Genomic DNA, 24,504 nt, shown 5'->3' with positions numbered 1-24,504 from the left:
AAAGAGTGCCTTTGACTCATTCAAGAAAGTCCTCAGGGGTGCAGGCTTCTACAGAGACATTTCCCAATGTCTTTTCAGGTGAGTGATGTATATTAAGGCTTTTTTTCTCAGAGAGTCTTTGAAAATATATTTAAAATATTTGAATGTACCATTGTCTTTACTTGTGCTGACAGTTTTAAAATCAAAGGCCTGATCTTACAAACACAGTCACATTTCATTAATGAGGGTAGCCTCCTTATTCAGCGTCAGCCTGGCAGTACTGCCAGTAAAGGAAGTGCGTAACTCTGAAGTTTTTCTTTCTGCTTTTCTCCTTTGTCTAAATCCTGCAGGAAAAGGCTCGATACCTTAAATTATTCTTGTTGAAAAATGCTAAGAGCTGCACTGTTGTAGGCAGACCAGCTCTCTGCGTAAATAGATCTTTCAGATGCGAAGCATTCTGTATCTGTGATCCTGTTTGGGGTTTTCTTGTGCTAGGCACTGTTCTGGGGGACTGTAAATATTTGAGAGCTGCACCTGGTGTTAGACTGAGGCAGCGATGAGGGTTTGCTTAGTACAAAAAGGAAAAAGCCATGCAAGTACAGATGGACAACACTACAGAAAGGAATCAATTTCCCCTTCAGAAAGAGGAAAGAGGAGAAGAGAAAAATCTTAATGACTTGAAAAGGCAGTATAAAATGGAGAAGAGAATTTGGTAGCTGTGGCAGGCTGTGCTTGGGCTACATAAGGTGACCATTCAGGAAAGCATTCTTTTGCCTTGGCTGTTCAGCAGCTTGCATCCTCTCACAAAGGCATATGAATATAGATTTTACAAATGAAATAGTGTGAATAGATGGTTATATTTCCCTGCGCTTTGAGGTTTTTTCCCCCCTTTTTCTTCCCTCTCATCTGAAGTTTCTATATAAAGCTAATGTGTTGACAAATAAAGAAGGCCTCTGCCACATACTACATATGTACACAGAGGAAACTCAACAATATATTCCTTTTTTTTTTTTTCACTTAAGAAAACTGTAGAACTAAGAAAATACAGAGAACGTGCTGTACAGGCATCTGTTACAAGATTAAAACAGCTGAATCTATAATCAGGTTTGTTTTGAATGGAGGTCTGTTGTAAGCGCATGAGCACAGTAACCACACATGTACCTGAGTTATTTGCAAAAAATGCAATGAGAATTTTTTGTGCTTTTATGAAAACTAAACAAAATAGTATGGTTTATGAAGGGAACAATGACATGATTTAAAAGTCACATGTAAGAAAACAGTTAAGCCATCAATAACTGTTTTGCATAAAAAGACTATCTTGTTTTATAGTGTAGATTTTTAAAATTATATAACTTGTAATCATTTGCATTCATAGTTGCTTTCTTTGTGCACATTCAACTCTGCTTGATGTCACAGTAATACTGATGAATGAACCTGTCTGGAAACGGAAATTAAAATTAGTGACCTTTTTGCACAGCAGCCAACTCCAAGAGTTTGAAATACTCAGATGAAGCATTAATATTATTTTCCAGATTCAAATCACAAGAATACTTTCATTCTTTGGCAGTCTTGAACAGAAATCCCCAATTTCAGTCTTGGAAATGAGAATTCAAGTTTTTAACACAAAAAAAGCCAGCCTCCTCTGAAGGAGACCAGCCCCCTGTGAAGAGAGCTGAATCTTTTTTTGTGTTTTAAATTCCTTCCACCTGTTGTCTTAGATTTAATTTCAGACATCCCTATCTAAAGTTTTACAATTTGAGGTCATTACTACTTTCAGATTTATACTATATAAAAAGCACATTGTTTTTTTTGCTATCGACATTTGACAGCTTATAAACAACTGGGAAAGCAAAGCTTTAAATCGCAGCATCAGTAATTAGACTTTCTTCTTTATGGTGGTGCTATGATGGAAAGAAATTTTAAGTGGCAAACTTCAAGAACGTGGAATTACTTTTGAGACCTGTTTTCCAGGAAACAGACTTTTTCATGTTTCCTCACAAGGTTTTGATTTACTTATAAATAATTTTTGGTTTATCTTGTTTTCCCACCAACACTTTAGACTGTTATTGTGAAAGAACCAATGTCCAAGGCAACAGTAGTTCTGTCTCTTATGGAAATTACGGTGACCCTCATTTGCATGTACATACCAGCTGTCTTTACAGGCAGAAGACAATTATACCTTTCAGTTCATGCAGCAAAGCTTGAAATGAGGGAACTGGAAATGATGTGATAACACTTCATCTCTTTTTGATCATTCCTCTTATCTTTAAAAATATATTTACAAGCTGAAAGTTATCAAGAGTATAAAACTAACAACTAGTGTACATAAAAAAGGGAAATTAAACTTAACATTAGTATTCCTACAGACTGACTGTCATTGCTGTAAGAGCAGAAAAGCCTCTTTAAACCAGTCTGCAAAGCAACAATTACAGAAATAATTTCCTTGTAATTTGAATACTGCTTTTGAAAAATGTTGTATTTTAATTGCGTGCATGAGATGCATCAATTTGGGGATTACCATCAGGCTTTTAGAAATAACATTCTTTATAGTGACTCATTTCTGTCTTTTAAGAAAACATCAGCTTCTTGCCTAGAGCATTAAATCCCATCTTTCTGTGCAGTGACTGCAGTGTTGTTCTGCATTTCTAACTAGAATCAAGCAAAATATTCCACAACACTTTAGTCATCGATTTTAGTGACAGCAGGTTCTATGCAGATGACTGGCCTACTTTTGCACTATGTTGTGGTTTGGCTGTGTGCCATTTGGTTTTCACAATGATCCGTATGAACTCTTCTAAGGCTGTTTTAATGTAAAATGTAGATGGAAGCCAACAACTGGAATGGTAGAGACTTTGTATATTTTTATTTTGCTTTATATAACAAATAAGTAAAGTATGGTATTTCAAATTTGATGCATTGGTTAAGAATGTGGTGTGGACAAATTTATGGGCGTTTTGTAATTCAAGCATCGGATCTATTTCTTCTATGATAAAGAATTCAAGTATTTGAAATTGCAGTGACAGTAATTACAAGTTCTAGATTACCTGATGCACAGCGGGGCCACGGCTTTTATGCTGTGGTCCCAGGAGGAGAAGAGCTGAACCTGAATGAATAGGGTTGGCTCTTTCACGTCAGTATGTGGCAATGAATGATTTGCACTAACATTAAGAGTGTATCTTGGTGTGAAAATGAAATTGCTGTTTCCATACATTGACATAACTGAAATGGAAGAGATAATAGCTTGATTGATTGAAAAGGAGTTTGTCCTTGCATTAATTTGAGGTGCAGTGATCGCAGAGGAGCTAGTAAGGGTGTCTGTTACATAAACTGAACGTAAGAGTCCCATCAGCAGCCCCAGGTCGTAATTAAACTTGACCCAGACAAACCCATGCCCTTTTTAATCTCTGTTGGCTGGTAGTAACACACTTGCTGCATGAATCTCTTTCAAACAGATCAGTTATCTTTAAATTTCTCTTCAGAGTTTTATATTTGTCCTGCTCTACCTGTAAGCAGGAGACAAACAAACAAAAAGTCCTGGTTACCATAAAACAAAACCTGAAGTCAGTCCCGTGCTTGTGTGCTCACAGCCACTTTCTGACTTCCATGGAGTTCCAGCCTGCTTCTCACAATGGCCACTTTAGTACAGCGCAGAAGTGAGACAATGTCATCTGCACCCACTTGCAGTTCCAGTGCAGTATCTGCAGGGATATACAAAGGTCTTAGTATAGATAAGTATGTGAAAACTTCAAAAAACAAGATGAAAGTTTGTTTCTGAGACATAAAGTAGATCTTTTTAGATACTTTTTCAAGTTCTTTTTTTCATTCTGATTCATGTGACGATGCACAGAAAGATTTTTGTCTATTGACTGGCATCCTGAGGAGACTATTTGTCATGCAACTGCTATTTAAGACTACTTACGGTTTACTGTTTCACTGATCATGTTTGTTAGGAGTAATACAAGCGTTTCTTTTATCAGATGGCGGCAGGGCAGTGCAATGTCTTCTAAGGGAGCTGCCCAACAACAACCCTCCATGTGATAGGGGATCATGCACTACACTGGGTGCTGCTAGTAAGCATGTGAAGGGAAAGATGCTCCTCTTTTTGCCTAGTAAACCCAAACCTGGGCAGCGGGGAAAAGGCTGCAATACTGCATTCTAACTACAGTAAAATGTGTTTGAAAATGGGCAGCAATATGTTCTTCCCCCTGTACTCAGCACTGATGAAGCCGCACCTTGAGTACTGTGTTCAGTTCTGGTCCCCTCACTACTAGACAGGCCTTGAGGAGCTGGAGTGAGTCCAGAGAAGGGCAATGAAGGTGGTGAAGGGTCTGGAGCACAAGTCTGATGGGGAGTGGCTGAGGGAGTTGGGGGTGTTTGGTCTGGAGAAGAGGAGGCTGAGGGGGAGACCTGGTCGCTCTCTGCAACAACCTGAAACAAGGTTGTAGCGAAGTGGGGATCGACCTCTTCTCCCAGACAACTTGTGACAGGACAGGAGGGCACAGTCTGAAACTGCCAGGGGAAGTTCAGGCTAGAAATGAGGAGGCATTTCTTCACAGGAAGGGTTGTTAGGGATTGGAATGGGCTGCCCAGGGAGGTGTTTAAGAAAAGACTGGAGGTGGCACTTAGTGCCGTGGTCTAGTTGACATGGTGGTGTTAGGGCAAAGGTTGGACTCGATGATCCCAGAGGTCTCTTCCAACCTGATTGATTTTGTGATTGAAAAGACTGCTGAATGCTGGTAAGTTGTTTTAATGTTAATGCGCCAGCACTGCAATATAGGGATCAGAGAAACATGAGTAATATCACTGGAATGCAGTGCTGGCGCAGACTTGTTTTGATGGGGTCTCATGATTAATGCTTTGATGTTTATCTAGAACTTTATTGGGAATAGCAGGTTTTGGTCATGGGGTTGAGTGACAACCTCTTTCTGAGCAGCAACCCAGGTCCATTCTGAAGTCTGACTGCCAACCTGAATTGCATCTGGAGTAGAAATGCGTTGTCTTGGTTTCGTGCTGGTCTCTTTTGAGGTGCAAAGGAGGAAGGGAAAAAGGACAGTTTATAGCTGGAGGTCCATGCAGCTCTGCTTGGATCTCAGACACAGTACCAGTATAATATTTATGACACGTGGGATCTGACTAGAACTGGTCATTAAAGGACATTGTGTGCTTCAGTGATTTCATTTCTGTGAAAAAAGCAGTGGATTATTCCAGTGGGAATAGTTATATGGAACTGAAGTTTGAATATATTTCTTGGATGTAATTGTGCTGTATTATTTTTTTTAAATATTTATAAAGTATTTAATATTTAATAGCTTAGGGGGTGGTTTGTCTTTTTTTTTTTTTTTTTTTTTTTTTTTTTAAAGTGTGTATATGCAGAAAAAAAAAAAATCTATTTCTTGAAGCAGACCTCACTTTTTTCTCCATACTGTGGTATCTGAAGAAAAATAGATTTGGAATCGAAAAGCATATTTTAGGCTGCCTGTATATGAGAGATCAAGTTCTAATGTGAATCATGGTGACAGAAAATGCAAAAATACTAATTACCCAAGATATTTTGTTTGTGCTGTAGTTTAATCAAGCTCAAGATATGGCCAAGTATATACTTTATAAACTACTCCTACCAAAATTTGCACTTACATAAGGAATAGTGGTGATGAACTGTATGTGTGTAGGTGTTTCTATGACTGTGGCTTTGATTATTTTTAGGTACATTTAAAAGCATCATTCTGTAGCAGCTAGGTGGAATACAACAGTTTCTGGAAACTTAATTCCATGCATACAGTTTAACTTTTTGGAGGATGAGGTGAGTTGATACAAGGGGAACAGGGTGGAAGCTGTGAAAGGAAGGCGATGGAAGGATGTGAGGATTTTACATTATGTCACCTCATTCCTGTCTCTTCATATGATAATACAAGGCCAGTTGCATTTCATTAAGTGCCTTAGAAAAGGCAGCAAAGTGAGTTCAGGAGCTGTGTCACACTATTATTTTCTCTAAGCAGCAGCAACTTCCTGCGTTCCTACATTGCAGTTCATGTAAAGGAAGTTAGGGTCAACCAGATGGTCTGTGTTACCTTGAGTACAAAATGCCTATTCCTCGTTTTATTTCCATATTGCTGCTGTCCAGAATAAGTTTCCTTCACATTGATGGAAAAAGATAGGCTTTCTGACCATGAATAGGAGATGAGTTATGTTTTCTGATGCAAAACCTTGCTTTATTCTTGGATAAAGAAAGAACATGACTTCTTTTATCTGTGGATGCATAGATGAGAGAACCATTAAGTCAGCAGTTTTGCAACAGTAAGAAGCAGTGTTTGTGAGATGGTGTGTGAACAACATCACAGTTGTGAAAGTAAATCCTAATATACAAAAAATTAAATGGAAACATACAAACACAGAAGAAATAAAAAAATGCTTGAGAATTTAATCTTTTTGGTATCTTGACATATGCAGCTAAACAGTGGCAGGAAAGCCTAATCACAAATGAGATTCATCATTGAGACATTCATGTTTGTCAGTAAAAATACAAGTTGTTTGGTCTCAGGATCTATATAAAATTTATCAGGAGTGCCAGAGCTCTGAACCTGGTGTGAATTTGAATCAGGAGGAAGCATAGACAACTTTAGTGTGGAACTAATTACAGGAGGCAGCTTTCATTCTAGAGTTTATTTGATGCTGAGATCTGGTGCAGATGTCCCGTGAAGATGCATAATAGGTAGTATGTACCAGGGGAAAAATAACTTATATCCTTTCCTCTTCCTTGCACTAATAAGGAAAAAAATCATTGTAGAAAAGAAGTCAATGCTGCGGTAACACTATAATTACCTACATTAAAATCTGCTAACAGTCATGGAAGAAAAGGTGGTTTTCATTAAAAAAAAAAAGAAAAAAAAAAATCAACAAAACATTACCTTCGTAATAGATGGTGTGTACCTAAACACTATTTTGTCATGCAAAGAGTTAAGACAATACAGTATGCTGAGAAACAGTTGAGGGAAATATTTGATTACATCAATGAAAGAACATGAAGGTCCAGTTACAGCAAGAGAGACATGCTTAGGTTTTATTCAGATGAAGTCTAGAACATATCTGCACAAATATATAGGCGTGCATGTATATGTTTTTCTTTTTCATGGAATGTATTTCTAATTTTCTGCCTTTCCCCTTTCTTCATCTTACTGTTTTTTGTTTATGGATACAAAGAAGAGCAGCTTTTGTACATTGTGATAAATATTAAAAAATCAGCAATTATCAGCATTGGAGGAGATGGTCAAGCCTTGGGTGCACAGATCCTGGAGAGGAAAGAAAGCTAAGGCATGCTGGGGCTCTAATGAGTAGGTTGAAAGAAATTTGTTATTTGTGTGCCAGTTCAGAGGCTTGCTAGTTCAGTTCAGTTGTGTTTTGCGACCTCTCACTGCTTGAGAAAGTATTTGGATTTACTTCTAAAGTAGAGATGGGCCAGACTGCATTAAATGTCAGATGAAATGTAGAACCATTGGGAATAAAGAAGTTTTACAAAATTGGATTGTAAAGAACAGTGTGTGTCAGTTTGGACTGACAAAAGGTGCTGTTAGTAATAGCTGCCCCAAAAGACATCAGAGGAGCTTCTTACTTTAAAGAACTGGACAGAAAGAATTGTGGCTTTCCAGCAGTCTGTGAGAACCTGGCACAGAATACTGCCTTCACATCACAAATCACCACAGAAACTAAAAGGGTAAAGATGGGCAGTATTAAATGCTTGCTGAGAGGAACCTCAGCACCTGGAAAACACAATATGAAAGTTGCCAAAGATGCATATGGTGCCTAAAAGATTTAGTAGACAGACATATAGATTCTCTTTTATCATAAACCTCTATCCTTAGGGAAGATTTTGCAATATACCTCTGTAATCTGCAATAATACTGCAGTAGAACCTGAAGAGAAATCAAGGCGAAAGGAGACAGGCCATATAATGCTGTGGGAGGGTGCATCTTGTCTATATTTTTAGAAAGCTATTTTGTACTGTGTACCACTGCTGTATTATATTTGAGGAATTGTTTGGTATTTAAAAACTTCAGCTTCTGAAAGGTATTTAGTGACACGTAAGATACATTCTTACCTTTCACTATATACATGACATATATAGCAGAAGGTAGGGATGAAAGCATAGTTTAATACTTTGTCTCAGCTTATCCTGTTATACATATGCCATATATCAGAAAATTCAGTGTGGGGGAAAGGTGTAAAATCTTAGTCACTGTGAAAGCAAAATTTCAAGGAGCTTAATGTTCACGTTGGGGAGACAGAGTGCTTCAGAGACTTGCTAATCTGCAAGAATTCTGAAAGCACTGTCGCAGGACATCACAAATATTTTAATATATTTTGAACCTTTGGTGATAGCAAAGTTATAATACCTACTTTTTAGAAAAAGAACTATATTGTTATTGCAAATGATCAAGGCAATTTTAATCATCTTAATTTTGACTGCAGGAACAAGCAAAGCTTTGGAATGAGTCTTGAAGAAGGAAGTGGTAAGATATAATTAGGTACTGAGTACACGATAAAAGGGTAAAGAAAAATAGCACAAAATGCAGCATGGTTTTAGCAAAGATCAGTAAGACTACATTGATAACTTTTTATGTACAGCTGCTTTCTAGACAACGCAAGAGTGTTAGGAAGGAATTCATCTGGATTTCTGTACAAAATAGCAACACTGCAAATCACTTACCCAAAGAAGAAAATTACTGGTGGTTTTGATAAGGGTCTCTGTCACTGCTTCTGAGAGGAACAGCTTTGTTTTGGCCTCCTCCTACCTAGTGCTGTGATTGATAGGCTTGGTCAGGCTGTGGAAGTTTATTGGGTAATCAACACAAGAGTAGCGCTGGGTCCTGACCTTTGTCCCAACCATAGCATTTACATGACTTGACATTTTCATTACCAAGTAAAATTTTTGGTAAATTCTTGTATTTCTGTATTATAGCACAAATTTAACAATTAGGAACTGGGCTGGCATTGGGAGTTCATTCATGAGGATGAAAGTCTGCAATAATTAGATTTTGACTTGAGTGCTTTAGCTCTTTCCAGCATAATTTGTGCAAATATGGCATGTGGTTAAGTAATCTTTTAACAGACCATTGGGGGATATGCTGAAATTGGTGTTGTTGCCACATCTCATAGCCAGCACAAGTGGAGCAAGCTGTTTTAAAATACAGCCGTCTGGTTCGCTCAAGGGACGCTATAGATAAAGAGTGAAATGGGTTTTTTTGAAAACTGTTTGTTCATAACATCCTTTCTAGAGTGCCTTTTTAATTCATTAAATCTGGGATCTTTCCTTGTCATCTTTATTTTTGGAGAATCTTGTTTTCAAATTTTGCCAGACTTCCACTTTTTCCATTGGAAGAATTTCAGGGGCTTTTATCCAACTTTTGCCCTGCATGCACTGCAATGACCCTGGGGGTAGCAGCAGGATTCTCTTGCCAGCAGCAGCTTGTGCCCTTGCTTCCAAAAGGGAGCACACACACGTGTGTTCCCTAGCTTTTTTGGGGATGTCTCTAACACTTGAAGCTGTTAGCATTGTGTGACTCTCTTTCTGTAACTGCATAATGGGTTACTTGCTCTAGCTGAGTGAGTTGAAATCTCAATGATATGGTTATTCAAGCTGTCTTGCACAATCCAGAATCTGTTTAACTGATTAGTGATAACTGTGGGGCTAAAATGAGGGGGAAAAAATATTACTTGCTTGAGTTGCACAGAGGTTGATATATTGTGGCTCTAACTTGGAGCTAGTCAAGAGTTTTCATGGAAAGTATTTGTCAGTCAAGAAGAATTTTAAGAGATGGGACAGTGTAAAAGGAGGGAGATTGAGATGCCAAGAGATTCAGACAGCTTGGCAGAAGTAAAGCGTGGTGTTTACTGTGATAATCAGGTACAGGGCTGACAGATGTGGAATTTAATAAATATATATTTCTGACTTTGAAATTACATTGAACTGTGTGTAGGCAGGCATAGAAAAGTGGGGAGAGAGGAGAGATAGTATTGATATATGTCTTTTTCTTAATTGTTGTATTTAGACCGACTTTCTGCTTTTGACTTTTGAATTTAAGATGATGTGTGGATTCAGTTCATACCATCCATGTGAACAGAGCCAGGAAATCTGGAGACAGAACATCAGAGAAGGAAGGACAATCCTCTCGGGCATTTCCACACATCCCTAACTTTAGTATTGTTCTAAATACTAAAATATAAGATATAAATAGATATATAAAGAATAAGTTACTATATATTATATGTAATATGATCATATACAATATAAATATATAAAAAAAATCAATATACTACCTCTGGGTTTTTTCTCTTAGTAACATATATTTGTGTACAAGCAGTGAATGCAGATATTAACTATTACACTGTTAATAAGAACAAAAGGAAATATCTTTATGATAGAATTATAGCAATTTGTTATTTTCAAGGTTTATGTTGCCTGGAAATTAGACTTACTTTATTTTGTGTTTATTTGTAATGGAAGGATTAGATTTTTTTTTCTTTTTGTTATGAAACCATGTTGTGTGTGCAGGCCTGTTGCTTGGTGGGTTTTCCATGTTTCACGTAACTAGGCTGTGAGAAAACTGTCACATGTTTTTAGGAAAGTGTTTGTCAATGAAAATTCAATCCCTTTTTAACAAAAAAAAAAAAAAAAAGGAAACAAAACAGCCAAAACAACTTCACAGGATGAGAGATCTGAAACAGTTTCCCAATCTAAATCAACAGAGGATTAGAAACTCTGCAGTGAAAAACGACAATAAATGAAGTCTCTAATCCTGGAATACTGGGCATAATCTCCCAGGTCAGTCTTCAGGCAAGCAAGAGACTAAATTAATTTGTTACTTTTTTAGTGCAAATGTGTATTTCATATATGTTTATGTAGGACTTGGGCATGTTATTTGAAGAGAAGAAGAGATGGCTAGAATATGGATTTCCAGTTCTATTTCATTCCCCAGGTTCCATGTGCACCTTTGAAAACCTCTTCTTTCTCAGCAGTCACATTTTGCACCTTATACATAGGCTGACTGGTACAGGTTAACTGAAAAACTTGAAATTTGAAAAGGTCATGAAATGAAAGTATTACAGGAATGTAATACTTTCGATCCTTGAAGTATTAATTTTATATGTGAAATGTTAGTCACTCAGTGCTTTGTATATTTGAGACCTAGGAAAGTACATTAAACAGTAGAAAGGTGAAAATGAAGTGGTATTGATTTGCCCCTAGGAAATGATTCAGCAAGCTTTTGCTGTGTAGTTTGAGGGAACATGATGAATAAGTAAAACTTGTACTGCAAAGTGTTTAAGAAATTACATGTAGTTGCAATTACTATCTCATCTACAAATATGGAAATCTTTGCAGTATTCCTGTATCTCAGACATGTTTTTCCTCTTCTGGCATTCTGAGGAATGCTTGGGGCTGCATAGTTCAGGTGTTTTGCCAGGTGATTTAGGCCTGACTTAGCTGTGACCTTGATGTAGAAAAGGAGACAGAAAAAAATTGGAAGGAATGAATTAGACATATATGGGGCAGCAGGTATCTGAAGTACACTATCTCCTAAGTTTTGAATGCTGTAGAAATCAGCTTTTCTTTTTGTTTTCTGTTCTCTCTTTTTTAAAAATTTATAGAACTATGTTTGTAGTTGGTATCCTTTGTAAATGAAAAACCATAAGAAGACTACAATTGTCTTTTTATATTTTATAAGCCTAATAGAAAATATATTCTAAATGGAAATTCACCATTTTGTCCATCTCTTCTTCCTTTTCCTTTTTTTCCTGTACTGTCTCCTAAAAATAGAGCAAGGCCTATGGTACTTTTGGCTTCAAAGCTTATGAAATCTCTTTGCTGTGTGAGCATTTCTGATCTCACTAAAGTGGAAAGTGGGAAAAAAAAAAAAAAAAGAGTAAACTGGAGAAAAGAAGGCAAGCCAATTTCAGCTTTTGAAGATGTAAGCAGTACGTGCATGAGACAAGTTAACCCTTGATGTGACTCCGAATAGGGCGTTCAGAACTGGTGTTATACTGAAGCTATTCAGTCTGCATTAGGAAAAATTAAAAAGGAAAGCCCATCTCCAGTCTGTATAGGTTAAGATGTGCTGATGCAGCTGCTGTGGCAATGGTGAAATTGTGGTGTAGTGCTCTGGTTGTTAGAAGAGAGAATCACAAGAGCCTCGCAGAAGGGGGAGTTTTTGGAGTATAACTCATTTTATTAGTCTCAACTTGTGCTTGCTGACAGCTGGACTCCCAGGCTTTTGCAAATGCAGCATAAGGAGGATAGGACACAAACTTTTAAAGATAAATGTGAGGTTATACCAGCACAGTCCTCAGGGAAACTTTATTGCAAGCTCTGCTGTAGTGCAGTGCCTCAGTGCATGCGTGTGTTTTTCAGTATGACTGTGACTACTCTAGTTTTCTCCTGTTTCTCACTTCCATTGCTGCCTCTCCCTCTCCTCAATAATTAAGCAAATCCAACACCAACAACATGCTCATGATAGTGCTAGTTCTTAAGGATTTTATTGCTCACCTAGTAACTCTTTGAAAGGTTGGTCTTCTAAGCAGACTGGACAGGAAAAAAGCTATAATGTGAATTCATTGAGTCAAGATTTGCCTGTATTTCTCTGCAGACAGTACTGAACATGCTTTCAACATTCAATAATTCCATAGGCAATCAAGTGTAAGGCACACCTGTGTATTGGAAGAGTGTAGATCCTTATTTTTAGTGTCTGCTTGAGGAGAAAAAAGGTTGCCCTGGAATATAAATTGTAATAGATGAAACATACTTCTTTCTAAAATAGGCAACTCCTCCCATCCAAAGTGACTCATAGTCCAGGTCATGACAGAGAAGGTGGTTCACATTATCAGTACTGATGGCCAAGGTCTGTAGCAGTTGTTGCCATATAGAAAGAGGCATAGTACGTACACACAGACACCTCTTCAGGCCAAGGCAGAATCTGTGGCTGTGTCATGCCAGTACCAAGTGGGATTATGATATCAAATTATTCTATGCATGTTGTATAATAGTTAGTATTTTACAGTATTTCATTATTATATGAAACAACATTTGTAGAATGACTTTTAGCAGGGGTAGATTCCTTTCTCCTTCCACCTTGCATTTGAGTAAATATAGTTGCATTAAATCTGAAGTAAATCGAAATTATAGTAAATCTAAATTGTATTCAAGAATACAATTACCTGCATTTTTCAAAAAGGGAGTCAGTATGAATGAAAACCATACTGGAACTTATGAATTTTCATTCTGCAGTGAATAGCTTACATATTCTACAGAGGTGGTTTTGATGAACAGTGTTACTCAAGTCTAGGTCATAGGGATGGGATGAAGACCTGTAATGCCATACAGGAGGTGACAAGATCATAGTGCTTCGTCTACATGGGAATGGGAGGAAGCAGCAGATGGCATGAAGCTGGGGAACATGGAATTTGGAAGCTGAGCCAGAAGACCCAGGCTGAGCCATGGCAGCAAAAGTATCACAAAATATCCACAGAAGGCCAGAGTACCTGATACTTCCAAACTTAATTTCATATTCCCATTCTTTTAGTTAATTAACTGTGTAGTCCTTTGTAAGAAAAGAAAAAAGAAAAATCTTTTTATCCCTTACTTGGATTTAATAAGTCACCCTAAGCTCCTAAAAAATACCATATGAGTTTACAGTCATCTTATTTGCTGAAGGGTTTTGGCAAGATCCTCAGAATACTGATTTGATCTAAGGCTCGAACTTAGCTGCTGTGCTTCTCCAATTCAAAACTTAGTATGCCTCCCATCCCTCACCAAAGTAATACTTAGGGGAAAGGTAAGAATAGGCTTCAGACACTTCATGACCTGAGATTTCTGGGAAGAAATGTTGTTTAAAATACAAAAAATGGGAACTTAACCTTTTAGGGAAAAAAGGAGAGCTGAGAGATCTTTGTTCTTTACTATTTTCATGGCATGTAAAGGCAACCAAGAGAATTTACTTTACCGTTGCATTTAAATCCCTGTAACAGAAATCAGCTGATCATTTCATAATTGTGAAATCATTAATCATTTAGTTATTCCACATTATTTTCAACCATCTTCACCTATGGAAGGTATTACCTCAAGTAAGCTATGGATATGAGGTGATTAATGGTGTCTGAGGAAAAAGGCTGCTGTTGCTACATTTTGTTTATAAATCAAAGACGAAAAATTGTAGCTCAAAATCTTGCAGTTGAAGTTAACTGGAATTTAGCCCATGCATTAAATGTGGCTGTGATTTTGGTTTTGCTGTTTAATGAATAGATGCAGGGATTAACATTGTACAGTCAATCTCACACATAGAGGCACAAAGTCATTTTAGTTTGAATTAATTCCAAGCATGTGTTGGGCAGATAGGGTGCTGGCAACCCATTTCTAGTTCCAAACAGAAGCAGTTAAAAGCCTGTGGAGTCCAGTGTTAAAGAGGTATTTTGCTATACCTAAACAAAAATATAACCTTCATCTTGCCCTGAATCAAAATCATAAATGTTTCTGCTGCTTCACGAAGGTCTATTGCTTTGATATCAGTGCAGGAATAGGTAGGGTCAGAGGGCAGCGAGGCAGGGACGGATTTGGCACCAGCCTTCCCGAGACGCAGAGGACTTTGGAGCTGGAACACTTCTGCTGTAGTGACAACTGGCTTTTACCTGAGAGTGAAAGAGAAATATCAGATGCCCTTAACAAGGGAGAAACTACTTCTTGGTAAGCGGTGGGTTTCAAATGTTCTCCCATGTGAAACATCTACAGCCCTGTCTGGAACTACAGTGCCGCAGCGACTCCATCCGTTGGGTGGTACAGCACGGTGTGGTGGTGTCTCGAGGAAATGAATGACATCTCAAGTATTTACACACTTTCTTTTGGCAGTTTGCCTCCTAGCTCCTCTGTAAGGAAAACATGTATTGTCCTTTTTATAACTTTGGCTGGTTTTTATGTTTGATGAGGGGTGAGTGATTCTGACACTTGTAATGACCATTCCATTTGATGATAAGCCCTAGCTGGTCAGGTACAAAACTTCAGTGGCTTAACAATCTGTTCTAAATATTATTGCTTTAAACATATAACCCGTTTATTGTTGATACAGAGATTTTTTTCACAGCTGTTCATAGTGAAGCTATTTCTCTATGCATTGAAAATTGAACTTTTTTGAGCTTGCATTTGGTAAAATGTGTTAACTGAACTGGCAAAATGTATTTCTGTAATTCAAATTTTTGTGTCTGTCCTCAGGTCTCCATAGGAATTGTAAAGAACACACAAACTGTGTTAGAGCACAGCTTTATCTGAACATTGTTACCTTTGTGTTGAGAACCTTTTTTTTTTTTTTTAACTCAATAATTTGCATCAAATACATGATGCAAAGGATAGCTTAATAGTACTAAAGTTAGTTGGAGTTAAATGATTGATTCTTTTAGACTAAAAAGTACTAGCTAATCTCATTAAATAATTTTTACTACCCTATTTATTCCAAGATTACTAATACACTGGAGACAATGCTTCAGGTTCAGATGGACAAAATGACAGAGGTAATACAGAGTATAGTAAGAGAAATTAAGTTCATTAGTGACTTTTTTTACATATATGCTTATTCTGTGTTGTCTGAATGCTAAAGAATGTTTATACAGTGATTAATAATCACTAAGCAACAATAGTTGATAACCACGGCAAGTCAAACTGCAACTGTATGGCAGCTAAGATTCTGAACAAAATATTTGATCTTGAGCAAGACTGTTAAGAAGTGCTACAAAAATTAGCAAACGTATGGGTGGATTAAGAAAAAAAAAAAAAAAAGACCTCATTTACTGTTTTGTCATTTGGATGTTATTGCTGTTAATTACTGAAAGCAAAACAGGGAGGAGGAAGAGAAGGAGCTATTCTGCTTTTGGATGTGCAGGAGAAGACTCTGTAAAGATGGCAAGATTATTTAAATGTTGAAAAAATAGGTATATCAAGTCTGACATTCAAAACTCATGGATAACATTTAAATACAGCATGAAGAAATGTGTAGTTTTCTTGCATAGTCCTATTTTTTGTCTGTAGAGAGTGCTCTTCCTCCAGTGTATTTTTCTATTATTATTTTTTCTTCTGTGCACTTTAGATAAGTGTAAAGCATCGACTCCCCTGTTCATCCTCATTACTTTCTCTCATTTAACTAGACAACCTTCTATATTGTTGAACTTTACTCGGTGATACAAGGTGATGCTATGGTAATATGATGTGCTTTGCCCCAGAAATGCTAGCAGAAATGCCACCTATTGGTGATCTGGTGCCAGTGTGATGCCAGTCTTGTACTATTACTTGTCTAAAACTTACTTAACCTCGGTATTTACAGCTAGGAGAATCCATTTATTGCAGTAAGAGGATGGTAACTAGAGTTGTGGGTTTTTTTTGTTGTTGTTGTCTTTTACAGCACTACTAAGCATTGGCAACTACAACCCAAAGACAAATTACTAAAACAAATCACACAAACGTCTGTTGGCAGATAGCTCCTCATTTGTGCATCGCTTCCATGGTTTCATACTGTTGTCTTTTTTCACGCAGGGGAAAACTGTTGCTGCAACTATGGGTCAATTGTCGTTAAAAATCACAGTACATATCAGTTAGAAAGCCTGTCTTCAATTAATTAATGACTTTGAAGATTTAACAACTGAACTCTAGCTAAATAGCGGGATAAGCAATTGTGTTAACATCACATTTATAGGTGGTGAAACCAAGGAACAGAGGCAAACTAATCAGCAGACATAATAAAACTTGTGTCTCTTACAAGTTTATCCCCATCTTATCCTCTTGAGTGTACAGTATTGTGTCTAATAAAAGGCTAGGAAACTTGGAGTAATAATTCATGATTATCAGATCTTTAGATGTGCAGAGGAAAATCTTAGAAATAACTTCTAACATTTCAATATATTGTTTATTTTAGGCTGTATTGCCACATGAAGTTAAAATAGTACAGAAACTTTGGGCTAAATGTCACTTACAATATCCTTTATAAATTGCATCCAGATGTTTAAAAGAAAAAATTTTTAGTATGTTCAGAAAGCCTGGGAAATTTTACATTTTGAATAAAAACAACAATCAAACAGAAATCTTGCATTTGGATGTAAAAAACCAGTATTATTATCGTTATTATTGTTATTGTATTGCTGTTATTATGACATTAAAACACTTTCTTAATGCAGTATATTTTTTCTGGAAAATACCTTTGGCTTCCAGTGAGTGGGTGGAAAAAAACAGACTATAGAAACCAATCTAGGTACAAATTGTATTCACAGCTAGTTCATACTAAAATGTGAAATTAACTTTATTACTCTGTCTGCCTTTTCTCTTCCAGTAGATCTATTTCATCTCTTTATTTTTATCCTGTAAATCTGAACTTTGGCAGTCTTTGACATTTTAGAGCTTAATCAAGCAATTTAATATTCTTACAATTTGTATTTTACTGCAGTCTGCCTATGTAACTAATTTTTGTAGTCTCTTTCTGGCTAACGGCACACAGCATAATGGTCTTTCAAACGTCTATCATTGCCTGTAATGTACTGTAATATACTTTATAACATATACCCTCCTTTCATGCTCTGGTGAGATAACAAAGAAAACACTTTGATCATGAAATCTGGCCCTATAATAGGAATAAGTCTCTTCTCACTCTTCAAAATTTTGCTTCTCTCAATTGCTGCATGTGGTACTGCATTTTAGTTTGAAGCACTCTGCTGCTCTGGAGCGGTATTAAGTACAATTTTAAATAGAATAGTTATCAGGTTTTCTTTTCTATTATTCTTTTATCGAGAGCTTCTCCAAAGAAATAGAACACAGTTTCTTAAAGACTGTGATCATTTTATGATTCAAGAAAAGGCTCATTCCAAGAGTTGGGAGACTTGATTCTATAATAACTTTGTGTGACACCCTTGGAAAAAGTTACTTCATTTCTTAGTAATATCTTGGTTTTCCCATCAGGACAATTGTATAATGTAAATAAACAGGAAATTGATGCTACAGTAGCAAGTAGCATCTCATGGTTTTAGTTCCTATTCCACAATGTAACCAACACAATATATATTTTCTTGAATATCCTAATTAATCAGGCTACAGATCAGTTCAAATTATTAGATAGAAATATTTTATATTAAAGACTTATTATTGAATACTTTTCTCAAGAATTTTTTTATTTCATATTTTTACTTCTAATAGTTGAGATTTTCAATACACATTGTAATGTCTTCATCTTTGTGTCCTGTAGATAGCTAGAAATTCTTATTGACCTGTGTTATCACCTTGGCAGGACGAACTCTGCTGGAAAAACTCTTCAGCCAGCAGGAAAATGCACCACAAGAAGAAGCAGAAAAACTATGTTCTCGCATTATTGCAATGGGTCTTTTGCTTCCATTCACTGACTGCTTCAGGGAACCATGTAATCAGAGTGCCCAGCAAAGCACACCCACATTTGATGTAAGTACAGAAAAAGTTATCTTTTGTCTGTTTTGCCAAGCCGGGACATGATTTATCAATGGCTTATCAGTCCTGAGAGAATTCTGTTAGTCCTTTTAATGAAAATTGCCCTTATGAGAGTGGCCAGCTATTTTTCTGAGCTCAGGTGTGTACCCTTTTGTATCCAGGGAAGCATAAGTTTTTAAAGGTTCTCCAATAACTTGGTTTCTTAACTCATATCTTAGTCTGCTGTACTGTTCTTTATCTGTTGTTTTCATTAAGTCTTTTTCTTGGAATCAAAGCGCTCTATAGGACTAACGACATTCCAATCCAATACCTGCTTCACCAAAAATATAAATTAAAGGAACAACAGAAAACAGCATGTCACAAAACTTTACAGAACCCAAATGGGATGTCTGTGCTAGATAGTTTTTTTCCCGCTGAAAAGACTTTTGATACAAAATAGTGCAGGGATCCGTGCAAATTTGCTGGCATTCCAGCTACAGTGTTATCTGTGCCTTTGGGCATTCTGCCTGGAGTGCTGTTATTGAGGTGTTTGCATACCATTACAAAACTGTGGTGTAGACAATGCCTAACATACTTTTCCTGCCTCTTCGATAATGAATTCAACATTAGTATGTCTTTCTATCATATGATACTGTACAACCCATGAAGTTTTACAATGAACTTATTTTTCTGATCCTTGCTATTAAATTTTATCTTTTATAATTTGTATTGGTTTATGTGACTGAAGATACTCAGGGGTTTTCTCTTCACTAACTTCAAAATAACATACAAATATTAACTAACCTGCTTAATACCTTGCTGGTATAGTTAAGATCATCCCTATTCTACACATTAAGCTGAAGCTTGGTTAGAAATACTCAGCAGTGATTGGCATAGATATGAGAAGACGTGAGTCTTTTTAACTCTTTAAATCTTTCTCACCTTACCCGAAGAATAATTTAACACAACTGGTGAAGGGAGAATAAGTAGAATAAATTTGACTGATGAATTCTTAAGATAAACAAGCTTTCCTAGATAACCTAGCTTATCCACAAAATCATTCCATAGTCCCTCTAACAATATTCAACCTTTCTGTTTTTTTTTTTTTTTTAAAATATTTAAAACAGTTTCAAACTGTTTTTTGAAATTAATTGAAAAATGGAGTGTGACTATAAAACTGAGGTTATTCAGGCAACTTAAAATCACACACCATCTGAAAGTGTTTATGGTTAAATATACTCAATAAAGTTACTGGAAAAGACACATTTCTTATTTTTCAGGCTGATTAAAACATGTTGGCAATGTTTCCAGTTCTCCTGGTTTTACCATATATTCAGCTAATCTCTTCTTCTTTAGAGTATTGAATACAATATTCTTCTTAAAAAAAAAAAAAATCTCCTCGCTTATAAACAGATTTTATCAAATGAAAAGTTTGGAAAGAAGCAGAAGAGGGTCTTTTATTATACTGGTATACTGTGCTTTGTCTGAGTAACAGAATTATTCTAGTTATCTTTCATTGACCGTATCCAACAGGATGGACTTTCTGAAAAGAAACAGTAGCTGAGCCTAGTGCCATGTGAACAGCGTGTCAAAGTCAGCAACTTAAGATGTTGCTGGCTTAGCAGTGATCTTAGTTTGAATTGGACTATCAGTAAGCCACAAATGCTCTGTTACTATTTTTCTGTATAAGTCCGCTAAATAGATCGTGCTCCTGTAAAACAATGTCAGAAGTGGTGTAACGCCCTGTGTATGTGGATGCAACTAGTAGTGCATCCTACTTCAAAGGAGCATACATCTGTCTTGAACACTAGGATCTCAACAAGTGAATTTCACATGGCACAAAGATGAGAGCTGCTGTTGTTGAGTCTGGGAATACGTACTGCTTCAGCTTTAGTGACCACAGTACAAGAACATTTGCCTGTTTATTCTTTACATGCCCTACAAGGATGGAAATGTTTAGAAATTGCAGTATAAACTCTGGTGGGTGAGAACTTCAAAACTGGGCTTCTCCTAGCTGATTTTACTTCTTAGAGTGGGTAAATAAAATATCTTACAGAAAATAAATGCTAATAGTTATGTAAGGAAATGAAACAACTGAGTGTGAAAAAACTTACAGTGATGCTGTATGTTACTTAAAAAAGGACATGTAATATCTGTGACTCGTATCCCCTCTTGCATCTCTCTCCATGCCTGTACTTTGGTTTTATTCTTAATTGGGCTTTCTTTTTTTTAATTCACTAGAACAGGATTTTAATATTAAACTAGTCTTAAGTAATACTTAAATTTCACCCATCTAGAATTAGGTGGTACATTGTCTTTGACCTTACTCCTAAATTGGGAGCACAGCCAGTCCCATATTCTTCCTTCATCTCTCAGTTTGTCAGATATGCCTCCAGTTCAATCCTGGATTGCATCCAGTTTGGCTGGTGTCCTTTTCACTCAGCTGAAAGTGCCATCAACGAAGCTTCTGTAACTCTGTCCTGGTCCCAGCCAGGTTTGTCTGCCACCTCATTGTCCTTCCTCTCTGCTACATCCAGCTCTGGTGCTTGCTTGATCCTTAGTGTTACTCATTTTGCTGTTTTGATTTTTGTCTTAGTCTGGTTCTTATAAAGTCTCTTAGGTCACTCCATTAGCATGTTTTTTTTTTCAGAATTGCCAACCTTTTTTCCACTGAAATCGTTCCTTGAATCTCTTCTTTTCTCCTTTTGTGACTGATCCCATGTATTTCTGAGCTTTAACTTACTTTTTTTAATGTTGAATAAAATCCATGATTCCCTTTTGCTTAAGTGTGGTCCCACAGACTTTGTTTTCTGAAGATGTTAGGTCACAGTTTATGAAAATAATTCACTAGGTTTTGTTCACTCTGTGATCTATTGCTCATGGCTTGAGATGAATATAAACAGATTATTTAAAAGTCCTATTCTCTCACTCTGATCTCCTTTTCTGGATGTCCTCCAGTGAATTTAATTTAACATGACTAATGCTGAACTCTCTGTTGCCTTGAAATGTTTGCAATTGCACACTCTGATTATATTCTCATCTTCGTTATTGCTCATGCCTGGTGGTCACCTCTAGTTCTCCCTGTCTTACGACTGTATATCCACATCTTGTGTCTGTTTTCTCAGTAACATACAAGAGATCTGTTTTTTTTCTTTCTCCCAAGATATTCCAGACTTCAGTGTGGGCCTCTGCCTCACCCCATTAAAAATTGTACACAACCTCTTTGACTTTTCCCATTGGATCCTATTTCTTTCTCTTCCAAACTATCTGATTGCAATTAGGCAGTGCATTAAGAGTAAAGGCAACTTTCACAGCTCTTAGTTTCTTCGACTAGTATTATAATGTCTCCTGGAATCCAGTTTAAATTAAATTCTTAGCACTTGTATTTCTGCTGTAGGTTATGCTTTGTGGATGTGATGCTTACTCCTTTGTTAGAGTATGGCAAATATGAAGGACCAACAAATATCCAATGAAAGCATAAATCTTTAGAGAACTAGCAGCTATTGTCACATTTATGCTGAGAATGGTGTCCAGTTTTCAGAGGCTTATAACTTGGTCGGATTTTGGATAGAATTTAATGATGCTTGGAAATGGCATGTTCCTGAAGTATCTCTGACCTTTTTGTCAAATTTCAAGTCATAGCCCAAAGGATAGAAACTTTAAAACTGTTTGAAGAACTACTGAGAAAACTTTCATGTTCTATCTTAGCCCATTTTATCAATTATTTCTTTCTAAACAGATTGTGGCAGATGCCCAGAAGAAAAGATTAGTCTGAAAAATAAAATTTAAACAAAGCTTTAAAAGTAACTGAAGAAGACAGGGTTGGGATTTTTAAGATGTTTGCTGCTGAGCAGCAGTGGAACCTTTCACTGTAGCTCTTCCTACCTACTCCTCTTATAATGTAAAGAGTATTTTAAAGAGTCAAGTAAATGTACAGTCTCAGATTCACTGTCTAGAAATGTGATGCCCTTTTTGCTAGTTTCCCATCTCCTGGAGAGGTTGCTAATTATTGCCTCATGGATATGACTTCATACTTGTCGGGCTGTCTTTACAACCTTTCATTCTTCTGCTGGTATTTTATAAAAGAAAAAGAATTTTTAAAAATAAATTTTAAAAAAAAAAGAAAGGCCAAGCAAGTAAACATGCAACTTATAGAAAGGTAGAGTAGCAAAAGCCTATTCAAAGAATGTTCTCCAAAAAATTGCTTGCCTTTTGAATAATTGCTGTCTGCTTACCTTTTAAGTTTTTTTCCCTTTTTAGCAGTTGTGACTTGTTCAAGAGGGCTTCTGAAGTTTCAAATTAAAATAAAATATCCTCTCACTGAGCAATACGTAAGAAATTAATGCTTTGTGAGAAACTCGGTCAGTCCAAAATGACTGTGTCATGTTACTAAATAACTGTATTTCTGTAGTGCAGGTGTAGTCCTAAGCTTTTTAGCATTACCCCATTATATTATTCTATTAGAGTAAAATAAACACAAGACTGAGCTGAGTAAACAGTGCATCTTTGGCAAGAGTGTAACCACAGGCAAGTTTTTTTCAGCTACGTGTTGGAGGATCATAATTTTCAACAAGTAGAGATCTCATCTGCTGCTTAGTTTCTCTGTTAATGATATGTCACAGAAGCTAGAAGATGGCTATCTTTGGAGAGCCATCTGTAATGTGTATAGATTATACACATTTACATTAGAATTTAAATTGTCATACACCAATAAAAGAAGCTGGCATTTCCCTATCAATCCAAGGCAACTTTATTTAGCGTCACTGTGCTATTAAGAAATATTGACTGTACTTGGTATTTGTATTTTATCCAGTAGTTGCGATTACTGCATGTTGTGGATGTCTAGTCCCTAATTATGACTTCACATTCCAGATTTTCCAGTTCACACTGTGCAGTCTTAAGCTATGAGCATTTTTTTTCCTTTCATAGCAGATTTCTGCTTTTTTTTCTGACAAGCTTTCCAAGTAGTTTTGTGTGTTGTTTCTGAACATTAGGTTTAAAACACTTAAATTTTCAGTGAAAACTTAAATGATTTTGTGACAGAGGCTTTCCATTATCATTTTGTAAGTGCTTTTGAGAAGAAAACTGAGCGTATCTTTGTATCCATACTCCTTGTTTGGGGAACTTAATCTCTATTGCACACTGAAGGGTCCAACATATGTCTGAAATGCAAACTAAGCTTTCATCTTTCTTAATTTCTGGTGTCATTTTGATTGGGCTAGCTCTCTTTACATCTTTTTCAGTGCTTTTATCAAATGCTGTTACTGTTTTGAGTACTGCTGTTAATGCCTTCTTAATTTACAAATTATTTCAGCATATTCTATAAGGAAAGAGCTAAATGGACATCTTCTGGAGGGTGTCTTTCTTTACTGTGTTATGATGTGATTTTATAGATAGGCATGTTTGACAGTTTGGGATAGGGACTACCCCTTGTGTGATTCATAGTATGATGCCTGACTAGGTTGTCATCTGTTTCTGAAGTAACACTTCCACAAGGAAACAGGGACACAGACAGCATAAATGGGAAATGCTGTAAAAATGGCTGTTTTCCTATTATCTCCTGGCCACCTGTGGTGATGCAAATGCTTTTTAAGGAAATAAAGACACTGCTTTCTTTCTGCTAAGTAGTAGCAGATGGTGGGACTTTGCAGGTCAGATGGAAGAGGAGTTAGTGACATGAGGACTTTACTTAATTTTAACTAATTTGCACTGTTTACGTTGGTCTGAAAATTTGTGAGAATAAACAGATTGCAGTCAGACTCCTTTCTCAGAAGTCAGAAAGCCAAAATATCAGTGATCAGTTTCCAAAGAGCAACTTTCCCGACAATTTGCTTCAGCTGCGAGAACTTCTCTTTCAAACTGCAGCACAAAGCTGGCAACAATGCAGCATTTCTTCAAGCATACTTTCAATGCTTGGGAATAAAATGTGTAAGACTGAATGTAGTCCCATCTTATTAAATTTGTCACAGCAGTATATTGGGAGTCAGTAGTGAATAAGACTTTAAAAGTTAACAAGTGAAAATTGTGGAATAAAGCAGAGAAAACAGATTGTTAATCTGCCGCCTTAACATTTGTTT

The 24,504-nt window shown here is 36.6% G+C and overlaps 1 protein-coding gene across 1 annotated transcript in view; it reads left to right on the top strand.

Moving 5' to 3' along the window:
- FMN2 (formin 2) overlaps positions 1-24,504 on the top strand; it is a 55,216-nt gene that overhangs the window by 5,057 nt on the left and 25,655 nt on the right. The window contains exons 3-4 of the mRNA XM_009702743.1: positions 5-78; positions 18,276-18,442. Coding sequence (XP_009701045.1) covers positions 5-78; positions 18,276-18,442 — 241 coding nt within the window. The remainder of the gene's footprint in view (positions 1-4; positions 79-18,275; positions 18,443-24,504) is intronic.

The sequence above is a fragment of the Cariama cristata genome, unplaced genomic scaffold, assembly GCF_000690535.1.
Source record: "Cariama cristata isolate BGI_N322 unplaced genomic scaffold, ASM69053v1 scaffold39236, whole genome shotgun sequence".
NCBI lineage: Eukaryota > Metazoa > Chordata > Aves > Cariamiformes > Cariamidae > Cariama > Cariama cristata.
The sequence above is the reverse complement of the archived record's forward strand: the minus strand, read 5'-3'. Positions and strand labels throughout refer to the sequence as shown.